Source organism: Rhinopithecus roxellana, chromosome 15 (genome assembly GCF_007565055.1).
Source record: "Rhinopithecus roxellana isolate Shanxi Qingling chromosome 15, ASM756505v1, whole genome shotgun sequence".
NCBI lineage: Eukaryota > Metazoa > Chordata > Mammalia > Primates > Cercopithecidae > Rhinopithecus > Rhinopithecus roxellana.
This window is the reverse complement of record NC_044563.1, coordinates 45,936,467-45,956,680: the sequence shown is the minus strand read 5'-3', so window position 1 is coordinate 45,956,680 and position 20,214 is coordinate 45,936,467. Positions and strand designations below refer to the sequence as shown.

The 20,214-nt window shown below is 40.8% G+C and overlaps 1 protein-coding gene across 3 annotated transcripts in view; it reads left to right on the top strand.

Annotated features, from left to right (window-relative positions):
* Positions 1-2,710: 2,710 nt before the first annotated feature.
* The window catches only part of CCDC83 (coiled-coil domain containing 83), a 72,905-nt gene continuing 55,401 nt past the window's right edge, over positions 2,711-20,214 (top strand). For 2 of the 3 annotated variants that reach the window (XM_030918446.1, XM_030918444.1), the window contains exon 1: positions 9,498-9,592. In XM_030918446.1, coding sequence (XP_030774306.1) covers positions 9,498-9,592 — 95 coding nt within the window. Of the gene's footprint in view, positions 3,223-9,469; positions 9,593-20,214 lie in introns of those variants that run through there. The other variant, XM_030918445.1, reaches the window with a different exon arrangement.

Below are 20,214 nucleotides of genomic sequence, written 5' to 3'. Positions count from 1 at the left end.
TTGGCTGATGCAAAGTCAAAAAGATTTTTTGTCTTATTCTAGAAGTTTTATAGTTTTCACCTTTATGATTCATTTTGAGTTAATTTTTTGTATGGTTTTTGGTCAGAGTGAAGCTTCACTTTTTTTTTTTTTCTCAGCTAGATATCCAATAGTTACAGTAGCATTTGTTCAAAAGATTATGCTTTGCTTATTGAGTTACTTTTACACTTTTGTCTGAAGCAACTGATCATATATGTACAAGTGTATTTCTTGATTTTTTGTTAGTCTATTGGTCTATATGTTTGTCCTTTTGTGTTCATATTTTAAAACTACAGCAAGCATGCAGCAATTCATTGTTGCTAAATGCTCTTGTGATGTCACATGCTAAAACTCTCAGGCACAATTCAAATAATATAGCCCAGGTTCCTGGGATAAGAAACCCTGGCTCCAGCTTACTGTCCTGGGCTCCTCTTATACCTGAGAAAACAGAGAGATCATAAGAGTAATTTCAAAAATTAATTAGGCAGAGGAAGTAAGAAGAAAAAAAAGAGATGTGATATCTTTTTGCCAGAATTCTGGTTATTTAAGTTAAACTTGGTTTGGAGAGATAAAGAAAAAAAGTGAACTGCAGGTATATGCCTCTGGCTTAAAGTGAAAAAATATGACCCTTATAAATAGTGAGACACCATCCCATTTTATAATATAATATTGCAACGTGACAATGGATGTTGGGTTAAAACGATCTCCTTCTTAAAGGTAGCATATACATTTTTCATCTTAAGAGAATATTTTAGTTCATGATTATTTATTTTTGCAAAGCATCTATTTAATTGTTTCAAATTTGTGAGGAACAAAGTTATTGGATAGGAAGTTGTAGCACAGCTTTTCTATTTCTCAAAAGTAACTACTGTAGGTAAAATGTCTGATTTACCAAAAGTTTGAACTGGTTCACAAAGGCAGTAAGTTCATTTCTAGTTCAGGTCTTTAGAAACTATTGTGAGATTTAATAATAATAAGACCCTGCAGTTGTTTTTGTTTAGCAATTGCTCATATCAAACAGGTTCCTTGCGGTTTTGCCAAAACAGACAGCCTATTTGGCTTTTTCTACCATAGATACTTTCCTACGTCTATTTCTACATCATTCAATGTGGCAAGGCTAACAGAAAATCAAGGTCAAATGAGGAAACTCAGCAAATGGTTTTTATCTGGCTTCACACTGACCACCAACTGGTAAACACCATAAGAAAAACTGTGCAGGATACAAATGATAGGTAAAAGTACAGTCTTTCACTATGGGCCCAGGCTCTCATAAAAGAAGCAGGCCTAAGATTTATAGGAAATGATGTGGGAATGAATTCAAAGTGCTGAAGAATCACAAATTGCTTTTATATTTGACTAAAAAATCTCCATGCTTTAAAAATTTTCCACTGGTAGCTTTTTCTCCTGAGTTTGCATTCTTAATAATTTTATCCTATAATCCCATCTGATGATGTTATTTTAGGGAAAACCAGGTTAACAGAAGAACCTTTATATCAGATGTGTAGATCATAGCAAATTCCTGGCACTTAATAAATACAACACTGATAGACTAAAGGGAGGTTTAAATGAGGTGGAACACATAAATTGTCTCTAATAATGGTTAATTTTTGGATATTTTACTGAGAAAAACTCCCTTAACCAAAAGTTGCTTAATATTTTCATTAACTGCTTCATTTCCCTTCCTTTAAGTTCTTAATACGTTATTAATATAACACAGCATGAATCAAAAATATTATCATCCATTTTTAAAAAAACAAATTCATGAATGCCAAACAGGTGACTTACGAAGGGAGCAGGGAAGCCTAAAGGAGCCTCATTTCTGTCTTCCTGGGACAAAAGGACAAGTAATTGAACTGTAACTACCAGGATATAGACGCTCCTAGGATGTAAAAGAAAATCGTCCATTTAGAGCCAGTGTCAAAGTACAAAAAAAAGAAAATTATCTTGAGGCAGATAATGAGAAATAATGCAAGAGAGGAAGGAGAAACTTTAAGGGCTGTTACGTGTAGGATTTTCTTTTTCTCTCTCGGAGGAGAGAACAGCAAAAAGCGAAGAGTGGGAAATACTGGACTTAAATTCCTTTCTCAAGGTTTAGGAACAAAAAAGGAAAGCGAAAAGGAAAACAGAATCAAGGACTTGTACAGCAGGAAGTTGTCCTATAAGCATTTAGTCCAGGGATCTGCCATTCTTATTAAGAGCTAAAACCAAACAATGAGTGCACAAAAGCGGAAAGAAGAGAAGCCGCCACGGTGGAAGGAGCGGAGCGGGGTAGAGGCGCGCAGAACCCTCACAGACCACCGGGCCGGGCCCGGCCCCGTCCGGGTCCGCGTCCCCCGAACTGTGCGGAAACCACCACCGAGTCCAGGCGTCTCATTTTACAGCGGAACACACAGACTCTGAGACCCAAATGAGCTGCTCACGGTAACAGCACAAAGTCCGTGGGTCCTGTGTCTACAGTCACCAACTTCCGGGCTTGCGACTAAAGGGAGCCAAGCAGCTCGTGAGCGTTTGAGACCAGCTGGGTCAGCGGAAAAAGGCTGGAGAGAGCGACCGCGGCTACCACGGCGGCGGTGCAGGCCCTCGGCCGGGACTCTTCCCTGCACCGCCACCAGATGGCGCGCTTGGCCCGCCGTTCGCGGCTAAGCTAGGGCGGGTGGGGAGGGAGTGGGAAGGAGGACGTCGGGTGCCTTGGAAACGCAGGGCGCGGCACCGGCTGCGGTGGAGCCGGTGGGCCTGGTCCACTGGCTGAACGGAAGTGCGAACTATCGGCCCACGGCGGGGTATCCACCGCTGGAGGCTGTGGAGGGGATGTCAGGAGACTGGCTGGCCTCTCTTCTTGGTCCTCGACTCCTTCCAGTGTGACACTGAAGACTTTATAAGCATCCCCGGCCCACCCTCCACAGACCCCCCTCCACGGGCCCCCCTGTCCATGGGCCCCCCTGTCCACGGGCCTGGGCTTGCGCCGCTTCGAGATCAGCCTGGGGGTCGCGCCCTCCTGGTCTTGTCCCGAAGCGCCGTTCTTGGGCCGTTAGGAGCTGCTGGGAAGGGCTCTGATAGGCCTACCCCTCTTCTCCACCCAGGAGATGAGAAGGAAGGCAGTCCTTTTTAATCTGGTAAGAATGTCAACCCATCTCTCCACCTTGCGGTAGAATCCCTGGATACATTATTTGCCCTCTCGAAAGGCAGGCTCTGAATTTGATTCAGGTTTATAACCTTCACGGTGCCCTCACACAGCCCCTAGCACACAGCAGATGCAGAGTAGACTAAGAATGCCTTCCCTTCTTGCGAGGCTTTATCACTTGACAGTTTTCCCAAAGTGTCTGGAGCCTCATAATAGCCGGGACAGCAGCTAGGACAGATGGAGGAGGAAACAGGTCAGAGGTTCAGAGACTTGGCCGAGGTTATACAACTCCGTGCAGGAACGGGGACCAAGCTCAGTCTTGTTCTCTTAGTGCCCCTCTCACCAAATTCTGAGTCTAGTGAATGCTTTCTAAGTGAGAACCTCACATATTCTTGCATCCTTCTCAATATCAGTGCAATGATCTTCCCCTGTAGGTACTTCATACGTGCTAAGTGTGTTATTGATGTCTTTCACCCTCATATCCCAACTCATAGATTGGTTTCAACTTCTTGCTCTGGATAACCACAACATTCTTCTAAAGAGAACTTGGCTTCTTTTATGAATTTGTCACATTTGTACAGTACCATGTTTGTTTCCTCACTCCCTTATCCCATAATTTTCTGCTGGGCAAGAGAGAGAGTTGAGGAAGTGATTAAGAGATGGGAAAAGGTGCCCTATCTAAGCGACCCCCCCCCCCAAAAAAAAGGAAAAAAAAGATTCATGTTATGACAGAGGAGAAAAATAATGACTGGATATTTATCAGTCTGTGTGATAATTGCTCATGGATTGCCTTACAGCCACCTCCAGAAGATCCTCTTTAGACTCACTACTGCTATTTGAAGGTAGAAAGAAACACTTTTTGTTCTCTACCATCATTATTGCATATTTTTCCCTTATCCTAATAATAATATTCTCATAGTTATTTTTCTTTTCTTTGTTGATAATTCTAAAACTGAAGAACAATAAGAATTGGAAAAAATGTAGTTCTGGTTACTAGAGAAGTTAGTGTAATAGACTGCATTTCAAACTATTTGATATTAGCAACTCTGGATCAGAAGACAGAATAATTTTAAAGCTAAAACTCCAATATAATTTGGGTACTGCAGTAGAAAAATGTGCCATGACTAAAGGATTTGCATTGGTGAAGAAAATACATGCTAATGTAATGTACATCATCAATCATCCAAGTGAAACTTGAAAATGTCACTCATCTAGATATTTTTAAATACCTTGATTTTAATATACGATTTTAACATATTTCCAAACAAGACAAATTTTACATTTTAACACTAATGCTTTTGGACCCTGACATATATACATAATCAATACAAAAAGATGTCTCAATTTTTAAAATTAATGCTTAGGTGGTACTATTACCACTGAATGGCTTTAAATTAATTCACGATTTTTAAAAACATTTACTGGAGACCAATTCTAATGGAGTTAAAAATGTGTTCTGTGCAATCTCATTTGCAGTAGCCACAAAATGAATAAAATACCTAGGAACCCCCTGTCCGGTGTCATATCCCCAGTGCCTGTCCCCAGATCGAGGCCTGGGCCCCTTCAGCCGTGTCTATCACAAGCACCACCAGCAGGTCTGACAAACTGCCCTACAAAGTCGCCGACATTGGCCTGGCCTCCTGGGGATGCAAAGCCCTGGATAGCGTGGAGAACCAGGTGCCAGGCCTGATGTGCATGTGGGAGCTGTACTTGCCCTCCAAGCCCCTGAAGGGCACCCACATTGCCAGCTGCCTCCATGTGACCCATGGATATGGCCATCCTCATTGAGACCTTCATTACCCTGGGTGCCAAGCTGCAGTGGTCCAACTGCAACATCACCCAGGACCATGTGGCAGCTGCCATTGCCAAGGCTGGCATTCCAGTTGTACGCCTAGAAGGGCGAAACAGAGGAGAAGGAGTACCTGTGGTGCACCAAGCAGACATTACACTTCAAAGACGGGCTCCTCAACATGATTCTGGATGTTGCTGGGGCCCCCACCAACCTCATCCACACAAAGTACCCACAGCTCTTGTAGGGCATTTTTTTTAAAGTTCTGCTGCAGTGTGCTTCTTTCTTCCTGTCTCAGTAGCATCTTGCCTCATCTATACTTTGTAACTGGGGGCTAGTTAAAGCACCATGCAGAGCAGGCATTGAATAGATGTTTGTAGTTACTGACAGATTCGACGTCTGTTTGTCAGATATTCTAAGTGTAACCTTCCTGGAAGATAACTGCATTTACTTTGTGAATATTTTTCTAGGATTCTCACCCTTTACTGAGAGAAATCTTCTGGGTGGTCAGGAACTGTGAATCCTCGTAAATGTTTATGAAAGGCCCCATGGTTTATAGCACATTATCAAATGCAAAAATAGATGTTGAGGTACTATCATTAGCCCATTGCAAAAATGCAGCTATTAAGCAGGCAGTCCAATTGGCTTACCAATTTTCTTGAAGTGTGTGAAACAGTGAATCTTAATAGAGTTTATGTATAAAGCATTTGTGCTTTAATGGGTCCACATTTTCACTCATATTTTATTAAAATCCTTTGCCATAAGCTGCAGTTAGGTAAGTAATTATACATTAGTCAGAAAATTAAAAACATAAAAGCCAGGTAACTGAGGTAATTGAGCAGGATGAGGTCATTTTTCCTCCAGCACCAGATGGGTACCACAGGTAAAAACCATAACACTTGGTCTCTTCCATATGACTTAGAAAGAGGTAAATGTTGACATTTGTTTTAACTTTTAAATAAAATATTTTATGGTAAAAATTATTACTAAATAGTAAGTTATTGTTTTAAAATGAAACATTTGTCAGTATGCTTTTTGTGCAACAGTAAAGTTTAAAATTCTAATTCTAAAATGGAAAATAATATAAAAATTCAACTCTGCGTCTGAAACAAAAGAGTAATCTTTTCTTAACTGATAATTTCTGTGAATTGTGGTGGTATCATGATGACACCTTTTGGTGTGGAGCCTATTAAATTATTATCAACACTTTCATATTTGAGAAGACACTAATGTACTAATGTATTAAATCTTTTTGTTGTATCATCTGTGTGCTTTTCAGTTGGAAAGTATTGTGGTATATTTGCATTCGTGTATATGCTCAAATTAGTTAGCATACACAGTAGTGCAAACCTGGTTTGAAAAGTCGCAGACATTAAGACAGACTTACTGGAAGTCTGAGTGTGCAGGCAGCATGTCTACAGAGAAAAAGCATGTTTTCATTTTAACAAGTTTTTCCACTTTGGAGCTGAATGGTCTACAAAGATTTACATGGATTGCCAATTCAGTGACCCAAATCAATGAAGGTTGACAATAGCAAGCCTCATGGATTAGTCTTCCCACACATCATTGTACTTGCAGCAGGCAGACATTCTATGCTTTAGTTACCCAGAACCTGAAGAAGCTTAACCTGGAGAAACAACTGAAGGGAAAGAGGAAGGGGCACTATACAGAGATAGAGCTAGAGATACATACCTTTTTCTGTATCTCAGACACTATGCTAGGTGCTTTAAATATTAGCTTATTTAATCCTTACAATAGCTCTTAGCGTAGAATTGTTATCCTTCTCCCTTGACAGATGATGAAACTGAAGTTCTTCAAAAAGATTAAGTAACCTATGCAAGGTCACACAGATAATAGTGAAGGATCTAGGATTAAAGCCCATGTCTGCCTGATTCGTTCATGCATCCACTCATGTGTTCATTTGACAAGCATTTATTGTGTGTTTATTGTGCTTGGTGAGGAAATACAATAGTGCACAAGAATTACATCATTCCTACTCTCATGAGAGTTTCCAGCCATTTAAACAAATAATTACAAAGGTTATATTATATGCTTTCCGCCATACCTAACTACTGATACATTTATTTAAGGCTAGGTACTTATTCTTTTAAGATTAGTGGAAATTAAAAGATATAAATATGTTAAGGAAGACCATAATCTGAAAAGTCTACGTTAGTACCCAAACCAAACCTATGAAAGTACTCCTGCTTACTATAAACATCTGTGAACAGTGGGTCTTGATTTTCCCTTTTAAAATGTATTTTTGATTTATTATCATTAGGTATGAAACCAATTAATAGCTGATGAGCAGTTATTATTAATACATTATTATTTGCATTTGCAAATATCAACCATTTAAAAAGTACTTCAATGTGTGCTTTTATTTGCTCTTTATATCAACCCTGCCCAAACCTAATTTTTTTTGGATCCTGATTCTAATTCTTAAGTCTTTTGGATCCTAGCTTCTTCGTGCTCATAGAAAATTGTGGTTTTGTTTTCATTTTCTTTGAAAACTTAATAGACATTTAATTAATCTCTCTCCCACCTATGAGTGAGAACATGCGGTGTTTGGTTTTCTCTTCTTGTGATAGTTTGCTAAGAATGATGGTTTCCAGCTGCATCCATGTCCCTACAAAGGACTGAAACTCATCCTTTTTTATGGCTGCATAGTATTCCATGGTGTATATTTGCCACATTTTCTTAATCTGTCACAGATGGACATTTGGGTTGATTCCAAGTCTTTGCTATTGTGAATAGAGCCGCAATAAACATACGTGTGCATGTGTCTTTGTAGTAGAATAATTTATAATCCTTTGGGTATATACCCAGTAGTGGGATGGCTGGGTCATACGGTACATCTAGTTCTAGATCCTTGAGGAATTGCCATACTGTTTTCCATAATGGTTGAACTAGTTTACAATCCCACCAACAGAGTAAAAGTGTTCCTATTTCTCCACATCCTCTCCAGCACCTGTTGTTTCCTGACTTTTTAATGATTGCCGTTCTAACTGGTGTGAGATGGTATCTCATTGTGGTTTTGATTTGCATCTCTCTGATGGCCAGTGATGATGAGCATTTTTTCATGTGTCTGTTGGCTGTATGAATGTCTTCTTTTGAGAAATGTCTGTTCATATCCTTTGCCCACTTTTTGATGGGGTTGTTTGTTTTTTTCTTGTATATTTGTTTGAGTTCTTTGTAGATTCTGGATATTAGCCCTTTGTCAGATGAGTAGATTGCAAAAATTTTCTCCCATTCTGTAGGTTGCCTGTTCACTCTGATGGTAGTTTCTTTTGCTGTGCAGAAGCTCTTTAGTTTAATTAGATCCCATTTGTCAATTTTGGCTTTTGCTGCCATTGCTTTTGGTGTTTTAGACATGAAGTCCTTGCCCATGCCTATGTCCTGAATGGTACTACCTAGATTTTCTTCTAGGGTTTTTATGGTATTAGGTCTAACATTTAAGTCTCTAATCCATCTTGAATTAATCTTCGTATAAGGAGTAAGGAAAGGATCTAGTTTCAGCTTTCTACTTATGGCTAGCCAATTTTCCCAGCACCATTTATTAAATAGGGAATCCTTTCCCCATTTCTTGTTTCTCTCAGGTTTGTCAAAGATCAGATGGCTGTAGATGTGTGGTATTATTTCTGAGGACTCTGTTCTGTTCCATCGGTCTATAGCTCTGTTTTGGTACCAGTACCATGCTGTTTTGGTTACTGTAGCCTTGTAGTATAGTTTGAAGTCAGGTAGCATGATGCCTCCAGCTTTGTCCTTTTGACTTAGGATTGTCTTGGCAATGCGGGCTCTTTTTTGGTTCCATATGAACTTTAAAGCAGTTTTTTCCAATTCTGTGAAGAAACTCATTGGTAGCTTGATGGGGATGGCATTGAATCTATAAATAACCTTGGGCAGTAACTGAACAATGAGATCACTTGGACTCGGGAAGGGGAACATCACACACTGGGGCCTATCATGGGGAGGGGGGAGGGGGGAGGGATTGCACTGGGGAGTTATACATGATATAAATGATGAATTGATGGGTGCTGACGAGTTGATGGGTGCAGCACACCAACATGGCACAAATATACATATGTAAGAAACCTGCACGTTATGCACATGTACCCTAGAACTTAAAGTATAATAAAAAATAAGAAATAAAAAATAATAAATAATAAAAAAATAAAAAATTAATCTCTCTCTGCCAAACACTGTGGGGAAATAAAATGATTGAAAAAGCTCAGTTCTTTGCTCTCAAAAGAGCTAGATAGGGGCAACAGATATAGATGAATAACATAAAAGAAGGAGTATCTTAGAAAGTTTTGGGTGGAGGGAATGCTATACCTGGGATAAACATGGAATTCACCAGAATCAAGAATCCAATCACTTCATGATGTTCCACCATTGTGGTGAATGTTAGATCTGGGGTCATGGAAGCAATCAGGATAGAAAGCCAGTATTAAGTCCCAGAGGTACCTTATCTAGAGTAAACAAAAGTAGGGAGGCAAAGATGGAATTTTTCACTTTTCCTATGTCTCTTTTCTAAACAGGTATATTTCTTAATAGCTAACCAGCACAATGGAAAACTCAGGGAAAGCAAATAAAAAGGATACACATGATGGGCCACCAAAAGAAGTTAAATTGCCTACAAGTGAAGCACTTCTAGACTATCAGTAAGTTTTTATTCTGAAATCCAAAAGTTGCCATAGATAAAGGGCAGTCATTGTTAAGGCTCATATAACTCTAAATGCAAGCAATGCATGCAGCAACTGCCAAAGAATAGAGGTGGATTTGGAGGCCTAATCGCACTCTTGTGCTATGCACATATTTTAAAGGTTTTTGAAACTTTGAATATAACATAGTCCAAGTAGTAGCTACAACTACTTGGACTATGTTATGAAATGAAATGAGAGCTGCTATGAAACAGCTTTCATTAATGTAGTATTGGCTCCCTCAGTTGTTTATTGGTTACTCTCACCTATGCATACAACAGCTTGCTAGCTTACCTCTTAAAATACAACACAGAATGGTTAGTTTACATTTATAGAGAGTAGAAGAGGCCGGGCGTGGTGGCTCACACCTGTAATCCCAGCACTTTGGGAGGCCAAAGTGGGTGGATCACCTGAGGTTGGGAGTTTAAGACCAGCCTGACCAACATGGTGAAACCAGGTCTCCACTAAAAATCCAAAAATTAGTCAGGCATGGTGGTGCATGCCTGTAATCCTAGCTACTCGGGAGACTGAGGCAGAAGAATTGCTCAAACCCAGGAGGCAGGGGTTGCAGTGAGCCAAGATCATGCCACTGCACTCTAGCCTGGGCAACAGAGCAAGATTCCATTGAGACTCCATCTCAAAAAAAAAAAAAGAGAGAGAGAGAATAGAAGAGAAAATTTCCCTTTATGTGACCCTTTATTTCTTAGACATTCTGACTTACATTATTCCTAAATGGCTACATATCAAATTCAAATGATTTACAGAAAATTTTTTTAATAATAATAAAATTTTATAATGTCTCCATCCTAGGAGCTGGAGACAAAACCATAGGTAACATTTATTCTATGTTTATGTTTTATTCCAACAAATAGCTCCTTGAGGGTCTGTGAACCTTAGCTTTTGGCATGAAGTAGGCGTTTTAATGTGTAATTCTTAGAGAATTAATAGACGTTAGTCTTTTCTCATGTAAGGCTGAAATGTACTTCATTCATGTACTCATTCAGTAAGTGCTTGAGTGTTTACCAAGTGCAAGTCAAGTGCTGGGTACTGGAGTGTAGCAGCAAACAGGACTACATGGTCCCTGCCTTGATGAAGCATGGGAGACAGACAATAAACCACGAATTTGAGCTTTTAAAAAAGTGACAGGATGGTGTGGTGGCTCATGCTTGTAATCCCAGCCCTTTGAGAGGCGAAGTCGGGTGGATGAGCCCAGGAGTTTGAGATCAGCCTGAGTAACATGATGAAAACCCATCTCTACAAAATAAAAATTAGTCCCTGCTATTTAGGAGGTGGAGATAGGAGGATTGCCTGAGCCAAGGCAGGTCAAGGTTACAGTGAGCCATGACTGTGTCACTGCACTCCAGCCTTGGTGACAGAGAGGGGCCCTGTCTCAAAACAAACAAACAAACAAAAAACCCATGGCTATACCAAAGGTACTATGAAAGAAAACTGTAGGTTGCTGTTTAACAGCGTAACTAAAGGACTTGACCTAGTCAGAGGAGTTAGGAAAAGCTTGTTTGAGAAAGCTTTGAGCTGATTTCTGGAAAAGGAACAGGCATTATGGAGACACAGAGCAGTGGAGAGCATGACTTATGGAAGACAGGAGGGTGGGAAAGAGATTATCAGACCGGGAACTGAGAGAAGGGAGGGTGAGGGAGGCAGGGCAAGAGCAGACACTGGTGATTTAGGCAAGGGTCAGATCAAGAAGAACACTTAGGTTTTTATTAGAGGAGTATAAGGTTGTAAATGGAGAGCCCATGATGCTAATGACTAGGTCTTTGTTTAAGAGAGTTGTCATTGTTGTTTAAAAGACATAGTCTCAGTCTCTCACCCAGGCTGGAGTGTAGTAGCCTGATTATAGCTCATTGCAGTATCAAACTCCTGGGCTCAAGTGTTCCTCCTGCCTCAGATTCCTGAGTAGCTGGGATGACAGGCATATACCACCATGCCCAGCTAATTTTTAAATTTTGGGTAGAGCTGGGTCTCAAACTCCTGGCCTCAAGCAATCCACTGCCTCAGCTTCCCAAAGTGCTGGGCTTTCAGGCATGAGCCACCTCACCTGGCCAAGAAAGATTTTAGATTTTAAAATCTAAAGGAAGGATTTAGATTTTAAAATGTACCATAAAAAATGTATGGTGTTCTTAACAGCATTCAGGGAAAATCTATCTCCTTTGGAGACCCCAATATATTCATGTGTACTTTTTAGGATGCAGTGAGTGAAGGGATCAGAACACCAAGAGAGAAGAGGCTTTCATCTGTTTCCTTTTACTTTCTGCTTGAAGTAACATTAATAACTAGATACTATTCATACTCATTTCTCAACATAACTGAAAACTTCCTTCATCTCATCTTAGGAGAGGTGGACAAAACCTGGTCTCTAATTTGCTCCCATGGTGTAACTGGTGACATCCAGTTAACAGCTGTTTCTCTCTCTTTTGGGTCAACCAGAAACCAGTCTTTCCCCTCTTTAACAAAGGTTTACAAAGAGGCATACATTTAAAAATTCTCATGATCCAGTGCAAGATAGAAACCGAACATCTCATACCCTTGTTCTTTTGTATTTGTTAAAACTAAATAAATAATCTCATGGACTGGAACAGCCACGGTCTTCTGTACCATGCTCTACTGATGATAGTTTATGCATTCCATGTGTTCCTCGGTGACAGAACTGTTGTCACATGACAAATAGCCAACACACTCCCTTTCACCATCAGAGGCAGGATTGTCCAGGAGTTTCCTGGCAGCCTCTTATATCTCTCTCAGCTCCTAACAAAGCAATGAGCACGCAGTAGTTAGTTAATTCATGGTTTTTGAGCAACTGAACTTTTTTCAAATTTATCCCAAGAAAAGAAAGTCATGAACTTCTATGGTTGTTTGTGAAGAGCTGATACTACCAATGTTCAGTCTATAAAATATCGTCTCTGAATACTGATGGTTTTTATTTTCTCCTTTATACTTGTCTTGTCCCCAGTTTTCTACAATAAGTATGAATATAGATATAGAAATAGGTGACAATATGGTCGTGAGTGAAAATATGGAGATTATGATATAGATTTTTTGAAAGTCAAGTTTATTTGGATCAGTGATTTGTTTGTTTTTGAGACAAGAGTCTCGCTCTGTCACCCAGGCTGGAGTGCAGCAGCATGATCGCGGCTCACTACAACCCCCGCCTCCCGGTTTCAAGCAATTCTCCCACCTCAGCCTCCTCAGTAGCTGGATTACAGGCATGCACCACCACACCCAGCGAATTTTTTGTATTTTTAGTAGAGATGGGGTTTTGCCATGTTGGCCAGGCTGGTCTTGAACTCCTGATCTCAGGAAATCCTCCTGCCTCGGCCTCCCAAAGTGCTGGGATTACAGGTGTTAGCCATGTTTGTTTATTTTTATAGAGACAGAGTCTCCCTATGTTGACTAGGCTGGTCTCAAACTCCTGGGGTCAGGTGCTCAGCCCACCTCAGCCTCCCAAAATGCTAGGATTACAGGTGTGAGCCACTGTGCCCAGCCCAGATTTGTGTTTTATATGGATAAGGCAGTTAGAATATTTGAAGTGAAGGAAAAAATATGGTGGGTCATTTGTGTTTGGCTCTCCCTCAACAAACTGTGAGCTCCTTGAAGACTATTCTCTACTCATCTCTGTACCTCTAGTATCTAGCACAGCCTTATAGTATGAGCTCAAAGATTCTTTGTTGAGTAAATGTTGTTGAATCTTGTCTGAAAGCAAAATCACACTCATGAAAACAAATACAATGTTATTTTTGCCAGTTGATACAGGAAACAAATTTTTTAACGTACTAACACTCAGTGATGAAATGTCCACCAATAAACAAGCTCTTTCTTACCCACTCTTGAGTATAAATTGTTCAAATATTCTGAAAACATCTGTAACAAAGCAATCCTGCCCTTTTATCAGGTAATTTCATGGATATAGGAAGTCTTTCCCAGAACATAAAGTCTTGAACTTCTATGGTTGTTTGTGAAGAACTGATACTGTCAATACTAAATCTATAAAGTGATCATCTCTAAGTAAGGTAGTTTTTATTTTCTCCTTTATACTTGTTGTCTCCCAGTTTTCTACAATGAATATGGATAGATATATAAAAACATGTGAGTATGGTTATGGGTTTAAAGAACAAAACACAAAAATATAGGTTTTTTGGAATTCAAATGTATTTATTTTCCTTCCCAGAATTTTCAATGAAATTGCATGGGTGGGGGGAACATTGACACATTACTAACATTTTAACAATATGGAGAGTGGGAGAAAGATGACATATTGTCTTACTAACAATTTAATATCACTGTGCTTTAGAATTGTGCCATATCCTTTTCAAACTGCTTTAATGTATATTGGTTTATTATCACCCCACTTGCTTCAGCACCTAGTGTGACATGTCAGATTCTAGGGTACTGAGTAGATGGGAGAGATATTAAAAAGGAAAAAGTGTATAAGGAATAATGATGCTTGAAGTCCCCATAAAGTGTTGAGTTCTGAAGTTAAGGTTCATCTGCTTCCTGGTAAAACATACCTCTTCGTGAAGCCAGAGAAGGCTGAAGTGGATTTCAAAGACAGGCTCAGCTAAATTAGACCCACAGCTACCATGAGCTCCACAAGAGGGCCAGTGAAGCTGCCAAAACAATTAGGGCATCTCAGAATTCCCCACTGAGGCCTGCTGCTGCCACTCACATCATCCTGAACTGCTCACTCCACAAATGGACAAGAGACAGAGCCCGAGGCCATTTGCTCCTAAATGCTCTGAGGGAGGGGTGGTGGGCTTAAGTGTGGGGTTGCCAGATGTAGCAAATAGAAATAAAGCATGCCCAATTAAATATGAGTTTCAGATAAATAGCACATAATTTTTTTAGTATAAATATGACCCATGCAATGGGGTTGGGGCTGCACGTGGTCTCCAGCCCAATCATTGCATGCCCAGTCATCACCAAGGAAAGCTCTCAGCTGCACCCAGGGAATTGGTCTATTAACGAGCCCATCTGTAGACTCAGTTTAACCAATGAAGACCACATCCTGAGATTCATTTGCCTGCTCTACCCATGTAAAGAAATAGTATTACTATATTTATAATTGCAGAAATTATATGAGTAATTTAGACATTTGCATAGGTTCTTTTCCGATAATTTTCATTTATAATACTTTTTTTTAATCTCCGGAAAAACGGGAGGTAGAGAAGGCACTCCTTCAAAATTTTTGAACAAATATAAGCTTTAGGTAAGAAGTCAAAGATGAGCCAAGTGTGGTGGTGCACATCTCTAACCCCATCTACTTGGGAGGCTGAGGCTGGAGGATTCCTTGAACCCAGGAGTTCAAGCCCAGCCTGGGCAGGATAGAGCCTTATTTTCTTATTATTTTGTCGAGCCTGCCCTATCTACTATAGTAGTCCCCTCCATTTATGGTCCTCCTTATATCCTGCTATTTTTCCCCATGGTATTTATCATAATGTGTAAACAATATGTTTCAATATGTTTATGTGTTTACTTCTTATTATCCAATAAAAGGTACTCCTTGAAGGCAAGGATCATGAAGGATTGTTCAAAATTATCTCTGTAGGCCAGGCACAGTGGCTCATACCTGTAATCCTAGCACTTTGGGAGGCCGAGGCAGGTAGATCACTTGAGGCCAGGAGTTCAAGACCAGCCTGGCCAACATGGTGAAACCTCATCTCTGCAAAAAATTCAAAAATTAGCTGGGTGTGGTGGCGTGTGCCTGTAATCCCAGTTACTGGGGAGGCTGAGGTGGGACAATCACTTGAACCTGGGAGTGGGAGGTTGCAATGAGCAGAGATCATGCCACTGCACTCCAGCCTAGGTGACAGAGCGAGACTCCGTCTCAAAACAAAAACAAAAACCAAAACAGGGAGCGGAGCAAGATGGCCAAATAGGAACAGCTCCAGTCTCCAACTCCCAGCGCGAGCGACACAGAAGACTGGTGATTTCTGCATCTTCAACTGAGGTACTGGGGTGATCTCACTAGGGAGTGCCGGACAATCGGTGCTGGTCAGGTGCTGCAGCCTGACCAGCGAGAGCTGAAGCAGGGCAAGGCATCGCCTCACCTGGGAAGCGCAAGGGGGAAGGGTATCCCTTTTCCTAGCCAGGCGAACTGAGACACACAACACCTGGAAAATCGGGTAACTCCCACCCCAATACCGCGCTCTAAGCAAACGGGCACACCAGAAGAATATATCCGTCACCTGGCCGGGAGGGTCCCACGCCCACGGAGCCTCCCTCATTGTTAACACAGCAGTCTGCGACAATCTAACCGCGAGGCAGCAGCGAGGCTGGGGGAGGGGTGCCTGCCATTGCTGAGGCTTAAGTAGTTAAACAAAGCCACTGGGAAGCTCCAACTGGGTGGAGCTCACAGCAGCTCAAGGAAACCTGCCTGTCTCTATAGACTCCACCTCTGGGGGCAGGGCTCAGCTAAAAAACAACAGGGGAAACAGCAGAGGCCTGAGCAGAAGCGAACAACTCTGTCTGACAGCTTTGAAGAGAGCAGTGGATCGCCCAACATGGAGGTTGAGATCTGAGAACGGACAGACTGCCTGCTCAAGTGGGTCACTGACCACTGAGTAGCCTAACTGGGAGACATCCCCCACTAGGGGCAGTCTGACACCCCACACCTCACAGCATGGAGTACACCCCTGAGAGGAAGCTTCCAAAGTAAGAATCAGACAGGTACACTCGCTGTTCAGCAATATTCTATCTTCTGCAACCTCTGCTGCTGATACCCAGGCAAACAGGGTCTGGAGTGGACCTCAAGCAATCTCCAACAGACATATAGCTGAGGGTCCTGACTGTCAGAAGGAAAACTATCAAACAGGAAGGACACCTATACCAAAACCCCATCAGTACGTCACCATCATCAAAGACCAGAGACAGATAAAACCACAAAGATGGGGAAAAAGCAGGGCAGAAAAGCTGGAAATTCAGAAAATAAGAGCGCATCTCCCCCTGCAAAGGAGCGCAGCCCATTGCCAGCAACGGATCAAAGCTGGTCGGAGAATGACTTTGACGAGATGAGAGAAGAAGGCTTCAGTCCATCAAACTTCTCAGGGCTAAAGGAGGAATTACGTACCCAGCGCAAAGAAACTAAAAATCTTGAAAAAAGAGTGGAAGAATTGACAGCTAGACTAATTAATGCAGAGAAGGTCATAAACGAAATGACAGAGATGAAAACCATGACATGAGAAATACATGACAAATCCACAAGCTTCAGTAACCGACTCGATCAACTGGAAGAAAGAGTATCAGCGATTGAGGATCAAATGAATGAAATGAAGTGAGAAGAGAAACCAAAAGAAAAAAGAAGAAAAAGAAATGAACAAAGCCTACAAGAAGTATGGGATTATGTAAAAAGACCAAATCTACGTCTGATTGGGGTGCCTGAAAGTGAGGGGGAAAATGGAACCAAGTTGGAAAACACTCTTCAGGATATCATCCAGGAGAACTTCCCCAACCTAGTAGGGCAGGCCAACATTCAAATTCAGGAAATACAGAGAACACCACAAAGATACTCCTCGAGAAGAGCAACTCCAAGACACATAATTGCCAGATTCACCAAAGTTGAAATGAAGGAAAAAATCTTGAGGGCAGCCAGAGAGAAAGGTCAGGTTACCCACAAAGGGAAGCCCATCAGACTAACAGCAGACCTCTCGGCAGAAACTCTACAACCCAGAAGAGAGTGGGGGCCAATATTCAACGTTCTTAAAGAAAAGAATTTTAAACCCAGAATTTCATATCCAGCGAAACTAAGTTTCATAAGTGAAGGAGAAATAAAATCCTTTACAGATAAGCAAATGCTTAGAGATTTTGCCACCACCAGTCCTAACAAGAGACCCTGAAGGAAGCCCTAAACATGGAAAGGAACAACCGGTACCAGCCATTGCAAAAACATGCCAAAATGTAAAGACCATCGAGGCTAGGAAGAAACTGCATCAACTAACGAGCAAAATAACCAGTTAATATCATAATGGCAGGATCAAGTTCACACATAACAATATTAACCTTAAATGTAAATGGACTAAATGCTCCAATTAAAAGACACAGACTGGCAAACTGGATAAAGAGTCAAGACCATCAGTCTGCTGTATTCAGGAGACCCATCTCACATGCAGAGACATACATAGGCTCAAAATAAAGGGATGCAGGAAGATCTACCAAGTAAATGGAGAACAAAAAAAAGCAGGGGTTGCAATCCTAGTCTCTGATAAAACAGACTTTAAACCATCAAAGATCAAAAGAGACAAAGAAGGCCATTACATAATGGTAAAGGGATCAATTCAACAGGAAGAGCTAACTATCCTAAATATATATGCACCCAATACAGGAGCACCCAGATTCATAAAGCAAGTCCTTAGAGACTTACAAAGAGACTTAGACTCCCATACAATAATAATGGGAGACTTCAACACTCCACTGTCAACATTAGACAGATCAACGAGACAGAAAGTTAACAAGGATATCCAGGAATTGAACTCATCTCTGCACCAAGCGGACCTAATAGACATCTATAGAACTCTCCACCCCAAATCAACAGAATATACATTCTTCTCAGCACCACATCGCACTTATTCCAAAATTGACCACATAATTGGAAGTAAAGCACTCCTCAGCAAATGTAAAAGAACAGAAATTATAACAAACTGTCTCTCAGACCACAGTGCAATCAAACTAGAACTCAGGACTAAGAAACTCAATCAAAACCGCTCAACTACATGGAAACTGAACAACCTGCTCCGGAATGACTACTGGGTACATAATGAAATGAAGGCAAAAATAAAGAAGTTCTTTGAAACCAATGAGAACAAAGATACAACATACCAGAATCTCTGGGACACATTTAAAGCAGTGTGTAGAGGGAAATTTATAGCACTAAATGCCCACAAGAGAAAGCAGGAAAGATCTAAAATTGACACTCTAACATCACAATTAAAAGAACTAGAGAGGCAAGAGCAAACACATTCAAAAGCTAGCAGAAGGCAAGAAATAACTAAGATCAGAGCAGAACTGAAAGAGATAGAGACACAAAAAACCCTCCAAAAAATCAATGAATCCAGGAGTTGGTTTTTTGAAAAGATCAACAAAATTGACAGACCGCTAGCAAGACTAATAAAGAAGAAAAGAGAGAGGAATCAAATAGATGCAATAAAAAATGATAAAGGGGATATCACCACTGACCCCACAGAAATACAAACTACCATCAGAGAATACTATAAACACCTCTACACAAATCAACTAGAAAATCTAGAAGAAATGGATAATTTCCTGGACACACTCTTCCAAGACTAAACCAGGAAGAAGTTGAATCCCTGAATAGACCAATAGCAGGCTCTGAAATTGAGGCAACAATTAATAGCCTACCCACCAAAAAAAGTCCAGGACCAGATGGATTCATAGCTGAATTCTACCAGAGGTACAAGGAGGAGCTGGTACCATTCCTTCTGAAACTATTCCAATCAATAGAAAAAGAGGGAATCCTCCCTAACTCATTTTATGAGGCCAACATCATCCTGATACCAAAGCCTGGCAGAGACACAACAAAAAAAGAGAATTTTAGAACAATATCCCTGATGAACATCGATGCAAAAATCCTCAACAAAATACTGGCAAACCACATTCAGCAGCACATCCAAAAGCTTATCCACCATGATCAAGTGGGCTTCATCCCTGGGATGCAAGGCTGGTTCAACATTCGCAAATCAATAAACATAATCCAGCATAAACAGAACCAAAGTCAAGAACCACATGATTATCTCAATAGATGCAGAAAAGGCTTTTGACAAAATTCAACAGCCCTTCATGCTAAAAACGCTCAATAAACTTGGTATTGATGGAACGTACCTCAAAATAATAAGAGCTATTTATGACAAACCCACAGCTAATATCATACTGAATGGGCAAAAACTGGAAAAATTCCCTTTGAAAACTGGTACAAGACAGGGATGCCCTCTCTCACCACTCCTATTCAACATAGTCTTGGAAGTTCTGGCTAGGGCAATCAGGCAAGAGAAAGAAATCAAGGGTATTCAGTTAGAAAAAGAAGAAGTCAAATTGTCCCTGTTTGCAGATGACATGATTGTATATTTAGAAAACCCCATCGTCTCAGCCCAAAATCTCCTTAAGCTGATAAGCAACTTCAGCAAAGTCTCAGGATACAAAATTAATGTGCAAAAATCACAAGCATTCTTATACACCAGTAACAGACAAGCAGAGAGCCAAGTCAGGAATGAACTTCCATTCACAATTGCTTCAAAGAGAATAAAATACCTAGGAATCCAACTTACAAGGGATGTAAAGGACCTCTTCCAGGAGAACTACAAACCACTGCTCAGTGAAATAAAAGAGGACACAAAGAAATGGAAGAACATACCATGCTCATGGATAGGAAGAATCAATATCGTGAAAATGGCCATACTGCCCAAGGTTATTTATAGATTCAATGCCATCCCCATCAAGCTACCAATGAGTTTCTTCACAGAATTGGAAAAAACTGCTTTAAAGTTCATATGGAACCAAAAAAGAGCCCGCATTGCCAAGACAATCCTAAGTCAAAAGGACAAAGCTGGAGGCGTCAC